The following is a 15,503-nucleotide window of genomic DNA, read 5'->3' as shown; positions in this document are numbered from 1 at the left end:
AGAATGACTTAGGGTGGGGCCTGGGCATAAGAAATTGTGCAGATGTTCCCCAGGTGATACTATTGTTTGCTATAAGTTAGAACCATGGACAGTAGGGCTTTTATTCCCATTTGGAGCCTTTTGCCTCATATTCACTGAGCCTTTGTTCCCCCACCAAACTGAGGGTTGGGCTGATATTTCTCGTGGCCCAGTAACAAGATGCAGATGAACTGAGGAGGAAGAGAGTTTTTATTTCTGTAACCAGTTACAGGGAGAAGGCATGGAAATTATCACCAGAACAACTGAAAATTACATTTTTTTTCCAGAGCTTATATACTTTCTAAGTTATATGTCTACATGTAAGTATGCATTCATTTAAAGACATACGTGATTAACTTCTTTTAATCTACAACTAAGGTCTGAGTCCTGAAGACCTTCTCCTGGAGCCTCAGTAAGTCTACTTAATCTAAGTGAGTCCAGGTGCTGGAGTGATTACCCTTATCTTGTCTCCTGCTAAATTACAGAGGTTTAGGGAGTTCCTTCAGACCCCCAGTAAACTTCTTTGTGGAGGCCTGGGGAGTTTCTTCGGACCCCCAATAAAACTTGTTTAATCCTAAATGGGTCCGGTTAAGAAGAATTCCTTCGTTATTTTGTCATGCTTTAAGGCCCAGGAAAGGCCTAGGCAAAACTCTTGATGGGCTTTTGTTACATTCCAGCCTCTGTATAAGGGCACTGGCTTTTAATATTTAACTTAACCACTCAGTCAGTACTAAAACGGTTTTTATGGAGGCCTGCCACACCTTCACTATTTTTTTCTCTCTCCGACGTTAAACTTGCAAGCTCTTGTAAATTCACTTAGTCTCCCCTATCAACCCAGCCTCATCTAAATTGGTATCACATAGTTCATTAATTTCACCCAAGGGAATAACTGGATAAGATAATGCAGGTGGTCATGCCTGAGACAGAAACCAGAGAGCTGGGGATCTCTCTTCCGCACTGAGTTGAAGATATTTTTAAACTATTCCTTGCCTTAATCACTCCCATCAATGAGAATAAGAATTCTCTCTTGATTTAGTTTACTATCCCCTGAGCTAATTTGCCCGTTTTTTTTCTTCCAGGTGTACCTACTTGTAAAAAACTGTTGGGAGGAAGATCCAGAAAAGAGACCAGATTTCAAAAAAATTGAGACTACACTTGCCAAGATATTTGGGTATTGCTGAAATGTTTACTTTTATTCACTAATTTCAGGGTTTTAAAAAAATTATAGTTGACATTCAGTGGCACCTAAGAATGAGAATGTCTATTCCAGTGAAAAATCCCAGGTGGCAACCAACACCTGCCTCATAACATTAAAATGATATGGAGACTATTAGACCGTTTTCCCAGGGAAATAATCACTTGAAAAGTTAAATACTCAAGGTCAAAACTTTTCTGATTAAAAAACAAACTTTAGCTGATTATAAATTTGTCTGTTAAAAATAGAGCTTCTGGGTCCTTCTGTGGGTAATTAGGATTTAGAAGTGTAGCGTGAGTCCTGAGAATCTGTAAAGCTCCTAGACAATTATTAACATCAGCATGTTCTTAGGATCTTAAAGTCTTAAAATCTCCAGCTTTGGCCTTAGGTACTTAAGACATGTCATGAATCAGAGCATAATTCAAGTCGGGGGAGAAAAGTACACAATTATCTGGTTGAGATTAATTTCTAGATACCCCATGTTTTCAGTTAATACACTGCAGAATGAGAAAAATAACACTGAATTAAGAGTTAGGAAATCCAATTTCTAGACTAAGATCTGATAAGAGTTTGCTGTGGGGCATTGGGCAAAACACTTACCCTCACTGGGTATCAATTTTCTTGTTAGAAAAATTGGATTGAACAAGATGATTTTTATGATTCTTTCCAGGTCTTTCTGTAGTTCTCATTAGGTCAAAAGACTCAGATACTTAATGAGACTAAAAGTCTAGAGCTGGAGGAGATGAGGTGGAGTGAAGTTAATGAACGTGTGGTCATTAATTAGTAGAACTAAGCTGTCAGTTGTGGGAATGGAGCAGGAAATAATAATTAATTCTAGCCCTTTTTTTTTCTCCTTCGCTGTCCTGTCCGGATGAGACTTTATATGTGACTGATAAAATGTATGCTGATGAAGAAACTGGGTCCTTGATACTCAGCCTTTAATGTGTGTGATCGTTCTCAAACTTGGCTGCAGCTTGGAATCACCTGAGGAACTTTAAAAATACTGATACTGGGGTTTTACCCTAGAGAGGCTGATGTAATTGGTCTGGGGTACATACAGGTGTCAGGATTTTTAATAGCTCCCAGGTGATTAAAATATGCAGTCAAAGGTGAGCAACTGTTTTAATTGAATCAATTCATCCTACAGTAAGATTACCCAACTTCATCTCTTACACCTGCTCCCACATCCATTCTACCCAACTAGACTCTGTACTGGCAGTTTCAAGTAAAAATTCCCTGGGGAACTTGTTAAACGATTCTGTTTCTTCATTCCAAGCCTAGCAATTTTCAGTCACATAGGTCTCGGGTAGGGCACAAAAATGTACTGGATTTTTAACAAACATCTCTCCCCATCCCAGGGGGTGATGATGCAGGCCATCTTCTCCTGAGACCAGAAGTGATTGTTATTCTTGTAATAGTAAAATGATTGTGATTTATTCAGCACCTTCAATTGTGCCTTAGATGTTATGAACATTATCTCTGATCCTCACAATGCTAGGAGAACTCAATGTGTCTCCTCCCTGACCTCTGCACCAAGGCTTGTCATACCTCCCAGTGTCACACAAAGCCGGCATCTCACTAAGTCTCCTTGATCTGACAAAATAATACAGAGTTAGGCTTCTGGTGTCAGGACCCTGGCTCTCTGTAATGAGGAGATAATTTAAGGCTCAGCTTGGCTTTTCTTAGTCCTTCTCCTACACTTTCATTTATCACTTCTTGACCAGCTTTTAAAATATTTTCCTTCATTGCAAATTGTTTCTTTTGTATTTTAGAAAATACAAATAAGCAAGCAAGCAAGTAAAACGTCACCTGTTTCCCAATAGGTGACCACCAGTCTTCAAAAAATAAAATTGAGATTATAATTTTTGCTATTTTATAAACTGACTTTTTCACTTAATAATACAGAGAGAGTGTCTTTCTGCGTATTCAACTATACTAATTTGTATTTTATGATACAAATTAGAATGTTAATGTTCCATTGTCCCATCATATTTTAACCACACTTTTGTTATACATTTAGATTATTTTCAAATGTTTGCTGTTGTAAAGAATACTGTGACTTTTTTTGTTGTTAACTCTAAACACATTCATGGTTGTTTCCTTAGGATAATTCTCAGAAGTAGAGTTATAAGCTGATTGGTATGTGCATTCTTAAAGCTTGTGACATATTTTTACCAAATTGCTCTTCAGGAAGGTTTTGTACTATATGTATTTCCTCCTTCTCCTACGTTGATTACCATCATTTTAACATTTGTTTTCCCTTTTTTAATCTTATTCTTGTCCGGAGGTTAAGTTGGGCTTTTTGTTTGTTTGTTTGTTTGTTTGTTTAAGACAGAGTCTCACTCTGTCACCCAGGCTGGAGTGCAGTGGCATGATCTCGACTCACTGCAACCTCCACCTCCCAGCTTCAAGCAATTCTCCTGCCTCGGCCTCTGGAGTAGTACCACCATGCCCGGCTAATTTCTGTATTTCTAGTAGAAAAAGGGTTTCACCATGTTGGTCAGGCTGGTCTCAAACTCCTGACCTCAAGTGATCCTCCCACCTCGGACTCCCAAAGTTCTGGGATTACAGGCATGAGCCACTGTGCCTGGATGAGGTTGAGTTTTTTTGTTATGTTTGTTGGCTTTTATTTTTCTTTGTTTAATTATCTGTTCATCATATTTGTCCATTGTTTTACTGGATGTTCATGTTTTCTTAATAATATATAAGAGCTCTTTATCTATTACTACCTACAGACTTTTTCATGACCAAAAAAATGAAAGCTATATGGATACCTTGATCCGACGTCTACAGCTATATTCTCGAAACCTGGAACATCTGGTAGAGGAAAGGACACAGCTGTACAAGGCAGAGAGGGACAGGGCTGACAGACTTAACTTTATGTTGCTTCCAAGGTAAGGCAAGCCTTGCTGATGTGGAGGCTGAAATCCCTCTAGCATTGCTTTTCATTGTATCTATATAGGATTTGTTTCCTTTTATATATTCTTCAGTAGATTATTGGTTTTAAAATGCATGTACTGCCAGGCACGGTGGCTCACGCCTGTAATCCTAGCACTTTGAGAGGCCGAGGTGGGTGGATCATGAGGTCAGGAGATCGAGACCATCCTGGCTAACACGGTGAAACCCCACCTCTACTAAAAATAATAATAAAAAAAATTACCCAGGTGTGGTGGTGCACACCTTTAGTCCCAGCTACTCGGGAGGCTGAGGCAGGAGAATGGAGTGAACCCAAGATGCGGAGCTTGCAGTGAGCCAAGATCGCGCCACTGCACTCCAGCCTGGGCGACAGAGCAAGACTGCGTCTCAAAAAAAAAAAAAAATGCATGTACTTTGCTAAGCCTTGTTCCAGTTTGTACTCCACTAAGTAATGTTCTAAAGGTCACCCAGTGAATGGCAGAGCTGGGATTCTACCCAAGAAGCCCGAGCTGGAGCCCCTGATCTCCTTTAGTAACTCTGACCTCAAAATCTCAAACCTCTGAAAGTCAAATCACCTGCAAGAAAACTAGGAGGCGGATCACAGCTTGGGGGAAAGGAGTTGGAACACACTTGGCAAGTGGTGTCTTGTAACCTTGTGATAGAAGGGCAGAACCCATGAGCCCTCAGAGTGCCTGGGAACAGTAGGGAACCCTTCATATTCACTTCAAGGATGATAATTTCTATCAGAGCTCCATAAATATTAGGTACATAATGCATAACTCGTTGCCTGATCTTTAATGCTGAGTTGTGACAAAAACAATATCCTGGTTATCTGGCTGCCTTCCCAGGGTTTCATTGGCGGTGGTTTTAACCATTAATGTCACTCAAGTGGTTTGAATCAGCTGGCTCACCATTTCAGCTTTTTTCCTAGCCTTAGTTCAATATACCACTTGGACTACTAGTTGGTAGATGTTTTTATTGGATTTCCAAAGGTTATATCACACAAGTCTCTTGAAGAGCTACAATACACCATGGCTTCAGCACAACTCACTTTGGTTATTTATGTAAAAATTATATGCGCAAGATAAAACTAAAACATGCATGAGCAATAACTAGAAGAATCAAAAAGAAATATGTGTAGCAAAGGGCAAATAAACTTAAGATTGCATGTAGGAACCAGATATCACTTAGACATTTATTTGAATAGTACCCCTTGGGGTAAATACATTAAAATAGAAGTTTCTTCTTTTTTATTTTTATTTTATTTTATTTATTTATTTATTTATTTTTGAGATGGAGTTTCACTGTTGTTGCCCAGGCTGGAGTGCAATGGCATGACCTCAGCTCACTGCAACCTCTGCCTCCTGGGTTCAAGCAATTCTCCTGCCTCAGCCTCCCAAGTAGCTGGGATTACAGGCGCCTGTCACCACACCCAGCTAATTTTTGCATTTTTAGTAGAGAGGGGGTTTCACCATGTTGGCCAGACTGGTCTCAAACTCCTGACCTCAGGTGATTCACCCGCCCCGGCCTCCCAAAGTGCTGGGATTACAGCTGTGAGCCACTGTGCCTGGCCAGAAGTTTTTTCTTCTGGGAAGACTTTCTAAGAGATCTACTCTGTATACTAATTTTATCTATGTCAGCAACAACCTGTTATCAAAGCTCATCATGTTAACTCCCAGCCCTTCCTTCGTGTATTTACAACATGAGTTTCTCTCTCCGGATAACACACTATTTTCCAAGTGTAATAGTCCATTCTCACCCTACTATAAAGAACTACCCGAGACTAGGTAATTTATGAGGAAAGGAGGTTTAAATAACTCACAGTTCCACAGGGTGTACAAGAAGCATGGCTGGGGAGGCCTCAGGAAATGTACAACCATGGTGGAAGAGTGAAGGGGAAGCAAGCACCTTCTTCGCATGGCAGGAAGAGAGAGAGAGAGCAAAGGGGGAGGTGCCACACACGTTCAAACAACTAGATCTCATGAGAACTCACTAACACAAGAACAGCAATGGGGAAATCTGCACCCATGATCCCATCATCTCCCACCAGGTCCCTCCCTTAACATTGGGGATTACAATTCAGCATGAGATTTGGGTGGGGACACGGAGCCAAACCATATCACCAAACTCGTGACTTTTCAGATATAAGCAGTACAATGAACTGCAAATATGGCAGAATATCCAATTTTGTCATTGCATCTACGTAGCCTCCAAAATACTATGCACTTTGTACAGGGCATGTCAAGAACAACCACTCCAGTTGTGTCCCTAGGAATCCAAGCCACACCAAAGGAATGTTTTTCAAAGGTTCCAAGTTTTGTCATTGCACCAATTAAAAAGGTTTCTCCAGATGCTCTGGAGGTTCTCCAAATGAATGTTAGAAATCTTTGTGGTTGATTGGTTGTTTTCTTTCCGGGAGAGCCCACCTCCTTTGTTGCAGTCAGCATACCTCCAAATCTTCCCCATCTTCCTGAATATCCAAGGCCTGGGTTGTGCAGGGAGTGTAATGCAAAAAAAGACTGATGGGTGAGACTGAAGGCTTCCTGAATTCTATCCCTGTCTCTGTCCCTAATCGGCTGTGGGAACTTATGGAAGTCATACTTTTTTAGACCTCAACTTTCTCATCTGTAAAAATAAAGATTTCTTTTCAATGACTTCCGTGGAACCTCCCAGCTTCCAGTTTCTGATTCTAGTGGTTCCATACTGAGGGCCACTACAAAGTGATGCCAAGGACAGACAGGGACCATCCCACTTCATGTCAGCCCTCACTTCCTTTTCTCAATGAAGAGGTAACTTGGCACACCAAGTATGGAGTCCCTTCTTCTGGTTCTTTTCCTTCAATCTTGAATCTGATATGCTGCTCCTCATTCAGCAAAGATATTCTAAAAGTTGCTTTAATTTGACTTCTACAGTTTTAGCATGATTTAATTTATTTACATGATTGATTCTGCTTTACAAAGGACCCAAATCTGGTTCAAAATATCAAATGAACTCTGGTTCAGAATATATCAAAATTTATATTTAAATGCATCATTATTTCATAGTAATATTAAGCAATGCCATGTTACATATGCCGGCAAAGTAAAACTATCAACTTTGTTGAGAAATTCAGATCTGATACCTGTGGTGATTTAAGTAATACCACACTCTCCTCAGCTTTTGCATGTAGAGCCACATCTGTAAGAAGTTGATTATCAATAGAGAAGCAAAAAGTGGACAAGTATGTATATGTATGAGAGTTTTGAGGATATTAAAGTTATCTATTTATGTGTATTAGGATTAATAATCAAACACTAAGTTAATGTTGAACCTGCTTATATTCATCTGTGTTCACAACATGTATTATATGTGTATTTGTGTAATACGTTCATGTATATGATATACACAACCTCTCTTTGTTTCCGATTCACTCAATTCACTGGAAGTCTCAAATTCTAGAATTCTTGGTAGACAATCACTACTATCTGAAAGATTTATGTGAAACAAGAAGAAATTTTCTGAACTTGAAGGCATTTTTTTTCCCTTCGTTCATCTAGGCTAGTGGTAAAGTCTCTGAAGGAGAAAGGCTTTGTGGAGCCGGAACTATATGAGGAAGTTACAATCTACTTCAGTGACATTGTAGGTTTCACTACTATCTGCAAATACAGCACCCCCATGGAAGTGGTGGACATGCTTAATGACATCTATAAGAGTTTTGACCACATTGTTGATCATCATGATGTCTACAAGGTAACCACATCACCTAACAGGCTGAAACCATTAATTGTACAACTCGAGGTCATCAGAGCCTGAATTGGTTGTTTCTGTTACTACTCTTGTCCGCTCTAGTTTCACATTTAGTGAATTGGTGGTTGAATCTGAGCTAAAAGTGAAGAGAAGTAGAAGGATTAGAGGAGTGAGAAGTCAAAATTACCATTCAACTTTAAGAAGCAGCAAAAAAGGTACAACAGGAAGTTCAGCAGGAATTAATTTGAAGTATTAAATTTAGACAAAATGGCATACTCTTAAATCACCTCCAAAAAATGGGCAGTGTTTAGGCTGACTGCAAATGAAGCAGAGAAGACACTGGGGTTATAATAAATAGAAAATCATACTACAAGAATGTATACAATTACGTATTACAAAGTACAATATTCTGTCAAATAGTATGTTGACATTTGCTAAAGGATTAATTTTCAGGAAACTAAGGGTGTTCCTCAAATTACATAAAACCATTCAGATTATTTATTTGAACATTTCTAGAACTGTCACCACATCTGGACAATTTATATAATTATGAAGTACTTTTAAATGGCTAAATTCCTTTATAGCTATTTTATCACCCATTAACTGGACTATAAAAACCCTGAAGAAATCAGCATAGAACTGATCGAACTGGCCCCAGAAAAAGTGTAAAGGGCTATGCTTATACTGTGTTCCCAAGTCACTTTTTGTGTTTGACATGTGATTAACTGCTTCTGTTTACTTTCTATACTTTTCAAAGGGGCAGAGGCACTCATGAGAAACTGTTTCCACAGGTAGAAACCATCGGTGATGCCTACATGGTGGCTAGTGGTTTGCCTAAGAGAAATGGCAATCGGCATGCAATAGACATTGCCAAGATGGCCTTGGAAATCCTCAGCTTCATGGGGACCTTTGAGCTGGAGCATCTTCCTGGCCTCCCAATATGGATTCGCATTGGAGTTCACTCTGGTATGGAGTTGAGCATCTTAGCAAATTGGGAACCATATGTACTGCTGTGCACCAACTAAATCAGAAAGGATAAAAGGTCTTCAAGTGTGATCGACCTCACATAATGTTTACTCTTAATTCTTTTTGCCAAATGTGAGGTCCCACTATGCATCCTGAGATATTTAGACCCAGTTCATAGAGAGCTCTAAGAACAAGACCTTTGAGGGCACCACTGACTGCTGACATGATAAACACCAAACATGTACAAAAACAAGAAGCTTTGGACTCCTATTTAAATCACCATACCTATGATTTCATTTATTTCCTCCCCATTCCCTTTCTCCCCACCCCCAACTTCAATATATTTTCCCACTAAAATATTATAGTGTCTTAAGTGGATTAGATTATCTACAAGGGGAAATAAAGAACAGATGGTGAAATTTCTATAATATTTATACCCCCTCCCTTCCCTGCCACTGCAGTTATACAGAAAGTACATGAGTCACTTTCAAAGACCATGAAAGTTACATAGCCTTGTTAAAAGAAAAGCTTTATGCATATTAAACTTAACACAGTTTGACTGAGCAAAGAATAATTTTCAAATCAGATGGCCCTTAAAACCAGAAGAGGTTCAGAGAGCTTCAATGGGCAAGGTGGGCAGGCAATGTTTATAGACAGAAAACAGAAGTGAGGGACAGAAACAACTTGATTGGTCACACCTCTGTGTTCCCCTGATTTGGTCAAGGTCCCATCAGTTGACAGCCTGTGACTGGCTGAAGCTCAGCTACTGCGATTGGCTGAGACTCAGCTATCTATTACGTAAGTATACCCTAGTTAGGCTTTTAGTTTGTTTATGTACCAAGCTAGGTTGCAGTTTGTTTTGTAGGGACCCCTAAGAGGCAGCCTCAGGCCAAACTTAGTTTAATTCAACAGCCTTGAACATCAAGATTTGAGATGAGTTACAGGTGTGTTATAGAAAAACATAGTAAGAGAGGAACTCAGAAGTCATCTAGATGAATCTTTAGCCAGGCATTGCTTAAAACTCAGCTTTGCAGTTTTTGAGTTAATCTTTAACTTCTGAAACTGTTAACACCTTGCACTCAGTCATTCTTTGCAAATACATGACTGAATAACCCTTATTTCCTACCTAATATGCCACAGCGCATAGTCTAGCCTGGGCTTTTGTTCTGCTTGTTGGAACCTCCTTGTGCCACAGGCTTCCCCATCCAGCTGCATTTGCCTGGTCCATGAAATGCTTACGGAAAGTTATGCCTTTGTCTTGTCTTTGTCTTCCATTGTCATGGCACCAATCCCAGACATGCCACCTTAAAATAAAAATAAAACAAACTTGAGCCATTGAAGCTTCAAATCTACAGTGCCCTCTAGCAGTGTGAAATTCAGGGTTGTGTGGTTTGGCACAGTAAGCAAGCAGTGGGGCTCATCTTCATCCTTCCTGAGAGCCTTCTATTTAAAATCACCTTTGTGATCTGGATCTCTGGATGCCTTCCTATTTGCTACAAATGTCGTTTTCTTTGCGAGAGCAAAATACTTTATGATCGCATGCATTGAATAATGATGCTTCATTGGATTCATCCATTTAAACCAAAAGTCCCAGCTCACATTTCACATCCTCAGCTACTTCTCCATGACAGGAAGTATTCAGGATTGTGACCATACAGAGAGGCTTACCTGTCTTCACTCTACTCTGCAATTTCTATTGCCTCCACTTCCTGCTTTCTGTCCTTCATTTCAGGTCCCTGTGCTGCTGGAGTTGTGGGAATCAAGATGCCTCGTTATTGTCTATTTGGAGATACGGTCAACACAGCCTCTAGGATGGAATCCACTGGCCTCCGTAAGAAGGGAGACTGTTTTTCTCAGAGGACAAAGATTCTGTTTTCCAGCAGAGGGCAACTGTGAGATAAAATGCACAATAAGGAGATACAAAGTGCCAGTGAGATGTAGAATAATTCTTCACATTAGCTGAACACAAACCCGTGTCAATCCACCTTTTGCTACATTTGCTTTCATTGTTGCTTACTGATAATTATTTTATTCTTCCACTTTTGCTCAATTTTAGACTATTTCTATATTTTTGGCTCATATACAATGAACCTGGGGATATTCTACTTAGAATAGTCATGGCATTTACCATAGATTCATGAAAGTTAAAAAAAATCAGTAGGCAAGGTAAGAACTACACACTCTGGTTCACATTCCTGTTTCCCTCTTATTTGGTTTTGCTTTTTTTTGTTGTTTTTTAGAGACAGGCTCTCGTTCTGTCACCCAGGCTGGAGTGCAATGACACGATCATAGCTCCCTGTAAACTTGAACTCCTGGGCTCAAGTGATCCTCCCACCTCATCCTCCCAAGTAGCTGGGACTACAGGAACATACCAGCACATCCAGCTAATTTTTAAATTTTTAATAGAGACTGGGTCTCACTATGTTGCCCAGGCTGGTCTCAAACTCCTGACCTCAAGCAGTCCTTCCACCTTGGCCTCCCAAAGCATATTCGTTTTTTCTGGAAATTGATTTTTGTTTATTTGTTTGAGATGGGGTCTCACTCTGTCGCCTAGGCTTTGGTACAGTGGCACAATCACAGCTCACTGCATCCTTGAACTCCTCAGCTCTAGTGATCCTCCCAACTCAGCCTCCTGAGTAGCTGGGACTACAGGCATGCCACCATGCACAGCTAATTTTTTATTTTTTTCTGTAGAGGTGTGGTCTCTCTATGTTGTCTAGGCTGGTCACAGACTCCTGGGCTCAAGCAAGTCTCCTGCCTTGGTCCCCCAAAGCCCCAAAATGTTGGAATTACAAGAAAGAGCCATCATACCCAACCAAGAATTGATTTTAGTAAAGAAAAATCTAAGCATTTGTTATATACAAACGAATATATTGCATTTGCTTGGCAAGGTAGAGGCACAATGTGCTGCATGAAGTAGATGCTCAATAAATACTGATGGCAGTGGTAGCAGTAGAAATATATAGAAGAGAGAAAATAAGCATTGGTAGACATGGCTGGGGCTTACAAAACCACAGGAGGCAGGATGGTATTTTGGTAGTGTACTGACAATGTGATACTAGTTTGTCCTGGCAAATCATGCTGGCAAGGAAAAGGATAAGGTTGGGGTCAGACAGACTTGGGTTACAATTGAAATTATGTTAATCATTCTCAGTATAAGTTGAGGGAAAGCTACCTGATCCTTCTAGCCCTCAGAAAGATAAAGATACAAATTGAAAATGGAATACCAACCGTGCCAAGAGGGTTTCTGAAATAATTTGGGATGATGTCATGTTAAGCGTTTAGCAATCATGGTACATGGTAGGTATACAATTTGGGATTGTCATTATTCTTACTGTGTAATTGTTTGTGGTATTGCTATTAGGCACCTATATTGGGAAAGGTGATACACATCAATGGACTTGTGAATGGGCGTGCCCTCACCACTTCTTTTGTCAAAGGATAACAATGTTCCAGAAGAAGGAAATTTGAGAAAATCAAGACCCCTCAACTCTCCCGAATCTTCACCTTGCCCACAAGGCTTTAGCTATTTATTGGAACTTTTCCACAGGGACCCAAAACCAAACTCCAACACCCAAGCTTGGCACTACAAGCCAAATCTAAAACTAGGTCCCGCAGGCTACTACTCTGAGCTGGAATGAGAATCTATGGAGAAAAACCTAGGGATCCCCATCACATCACTCAGGGCCCTGAAAACTGATGCCAGGCCTTCTTTCTTCCCACGTGAGATTATATTTCTTGTGTGAGGCCATTCTTGCATTGCTATAAAGAAAAACCTGAGACTGGGTTATTTATAAGAAAAGAGGTTTAATTGGCTCATGGTTCTGCAGGCTGTAAGGGAACAATAGCACCTGCACCTGCTTCTGGGGAGGCCTCAGGAAGCTTTCACTCATGGCAGAAGACAAAGCAGGAGCAGGCAGTTCATACGGCAAAAGCGGGAGTAAGAAAGAGAGTGGCAGGGGCAGGTGCCACACCTTTTTAAACGACCAGATCTTGTGACAACTCAGTATCGCAAAGACAGCACCAAGCCATGAGGGATCCACCCCTGTGACCCAGACACCTGGTGGGGGGCCAGGACTCCAGCACTGGGGATTAAAATTCAACATGAGATTTGGGTGGGGACAAACATCCAAACTATACCATTTCTTATCTCTCTGATGTTATTTTTAAGTGTTCTTTCATTAAAATAGCCACAATTGTTTCTTCTTGATTTAGGATTCTTGTCTCAGGTGTTGTTGATATCCTGAATCAACGGGAAACACATAGGCCGTGTACTAGCTGAGATTTTTATTTGTCTATTTTGCATTTCCAGCTTTGAGAATTCACGTGAGTGGCTCCACCATAGCCATCCTGAAGAGAACTGAGTGCCAGTTCCTTTATGAAGTGAGAGGAGAAACATACTTAAAGGTAAGGAGTCCACAGAGACAATGCATAGGAAAAGCTCTCAGACACGCTTGGGCCACCTCCTTTGAGACTTGGCCAGGAAAGTTGAGCATGCTAATCCTTTTCTGTACTCATCACGATGAGCACCCTCCATCCTCTGCAAAAGAAATGACCACCAAAAAATGTGAACTCAAAACTTTCCTTTACTCCAAAGAGCCCTTTTGAGATTTTGAACTCTGCCAGCATTTCCTCTGCCATATCCAGGTTTTGTCTCCAGTTCCTCCTCCAAACACAAGAGCTACATACAGTCTGGTCCAGGACTTATTTAATTTGAATCAAAACCCTTGTCCCCCCACTTACTTCCCTACTCTTACTACACACCGCTGCTATGATCTGAGGTCACCTCTCTTGCCAGTTGCTTTACTATTCGGAAGCTCTAGAATCACAAGGAGTGAATGACAAGGTGTGGCCCCATTCTCCTCCTCTTCCTCATCTGGAAGCTTGTTAAAATGCAGATGTGTGGACACTCTACCAGGCCTACTATGCAAGATTCTCTGTTGGGTGTAGATCAGAAATCTATATTTTTAACAAGATAATGTGTTTGTGACCACACTAATATTTGAGAATTGCTATTCCAGATTCTTCATGCAGTTCCTCACATTTAAAACAGCTGCCCTCCAAAGCCATCAGTTGTCTCCAAATGCTTCTCAGGCTGCTTTTCCAAAGTTATTAGAATTTTTTCACAACTGGCAAAGCCAGCTATTAACTGTAAGTTACCTGTCTCCAGTAGCCATAATGCTTCTGGCCTTTACATTTGGATTGCACCTTGGAAAAGTCTCCTTTTACGTAAAAGTGTCCTACCATCACACTTGCTTTTTGAGTCCTCCATAAATACATTTCTTACAAAGAACACTTACCCCAAAATAGAACCAGTTTATGGATTACTATGGTCCAAACACAGCCAGTGAACCACTACTTTTTTAAATGAGTTTAACAATATATATCAATTATATATATATATCAATCACTCATTTTTAAATTATTGATATATATTATAGATATATATTATTAAACTCATTTTTTAAAAATAGTGGTTCACCGGCTGTGTTTGGGCCATATGTATTTTGTATCTCTTTTTCAAATACCAGCTTTAGCAAAAACAGAGTTTCCAGTATTCCAGTACATTTCCATACATTCCATAGCCTCCAGATGGGCCCCAGAAATGCCACTTAATGAGTTCTTAATTGTGATGTACATGTGTTTGTAATAAGATAGGGAAACTGTAGCAAAAGTTTTGTAGCAAAACTTTATTGCAAAAAGGGCTAGAAGGAAATATGGACAATGACAACCAGTTGGATTTGTTGACGTAGCAGAATTGTAGATGAATTTTCTTCCTTTTTAAGTTAGAGTTCTTGTGATGTTGCTAGAGTGATATTTTAAAATGTCTTTTGGGGAAAAAAAAGAAAACTCTACTTTCAGAAAAGGATGTCTGCTGAATGAGAAACTTATTTTTAAAAAGGCACTTGGAAATAAAAATCTGTCTAGAGATAATGCAAATCATAACAGGAATGTGTGATGTGCTTAAATATTGGCACTGATGAGAAATGCGGAAGTGAAACATGTCACAGAAACAGATCATTATGGGAACAGTGGTCTACAACCGAACTGACTCCTTGGCCTCCGTGGTACATAACTCTTTTGTCTTACCAGGGAAGAGGAAATGAGACTACCTACTGGCTGACTGGGATGAAGGACCAGAAATTCAACCTGCCAACCCCTCCTACTGTGTAAGCTTCTGGGTGTGGCAGGGACGGGGAGGAAATTAGAGATCTTGGCTTTGTTAGTTATAGCCAATTTAAATTGGCAAGTGCCTTACAAGTGGCATATATTGCATAAGAAGTAAGGGACTATACATGAGAAGGTTTAGAAACCTCCCTTCCTAAACTGCAAGAAGGGGATTATCCTGAAACCCTGCATTTTCCTGAGACCTCAATGAAACAGAAAAGTATTTAGCCTTGGCTTCCCTGTCTGGAACATAGACTTGCTTCCATGAATCAGATGTGTGGGCTCAGTATAAAACTACCTTTTTTTTTCCACTGTGGATCCTTTATCCCAAGAGGGAGCTTCCACCTGGAAAAGAGGAGGAATGAACAGACTATTTAGAACTTGAGGAGATTTTGTTATTTCATTTTATTTACTGGCTCTGTATTCATGATATTTTTAACTGTCAAAATTATGTTTTAAATGCCTTATCTGCATTAAGTTTACTTAACTTATAGTTTATGCAGAAAATATACTA

General features: G+C 40.0%; 1 protein-coding gene and 1 long non-coding RNA gene across 2 annotated transcripts in view; one reads left to right on the top strand and one right to left on the bottom strand.

Annotated features, from left to right (window-relative positions):
• GUCY2C (guanylate cyclase 2C) overlaps positions 1-15,503 on the top strand; it is an 84,013-nt gene that overhangs the window by 66,798 nt on the left and 1,712 nt on the right. Inside the window, exons 20-26 of the mRNA XM_031000932.3 lie at positions 1,098-1,189; positions 3,949-4,107; positions 7,666-7,858; positions 8,647-8,821; positions 10,554-10,652; positions 13,134-13,228; positions 14,915-14,991. Coding sequence (XP_030856792.1) covers positions 1,098-1,189; positions 3,949-4,107; positions 7,666-7,858; positions 8,647-8,821; positions 10,554-10,652; positions 13,134-13,228; positions 14,915-14,991 — 890 coding nt within the window. The remainder of the gene's footprint in view (positions 1-1,097; positions 1,190-3,948; positions 4,108-7,665; positions 7,859-8,646; positions 8,822-10,553; positions 10,653-13,133; positions 13,229-14,914; positions 14,992-15,503) is intronic.
• The window catches only part of LOC109029135 (uncharacterized), a 94,256-nt gene continuing 84,673 nt past the window's right edge, over positions 5,921-15,503 (bottom strand). Inside the window, exons 5-7 of the long non-coding RNA XR_002008165.3 lie at positions 15,288-15,334; positions 10,490-10,711; positions 5,921-10,125 (exon numbers count right to left, since the gene is read on the bottom strand). This is a non-coding gene — a long non-coding RNA (uncharacterized lncRNA). The remainder of the gene's footprint in view (positions 10,126-10,489; positions 10,712-15,287; positions 15,335-15,503) is intronic.

This window comes from Gorilla gorilla, chromosome 10 (assembly GCF_029281585.2).
Source record: "Gorilla gorilla gorilla isolate KB3781 chromosome 10, NHGRI_mGorGor1-v2.1_pri, whole genome shotgun sequence".
Classification (NCBI taxonomy): domain Eukaryota; kingdom Metazoa; phylum Chordata; class Mammalia; order Primates; family Hominidae; genus Gorilla; species Gorilla gorilla.
This window is presented reverse-complemented; position numbering and strand designations above follow the sequence as displayed.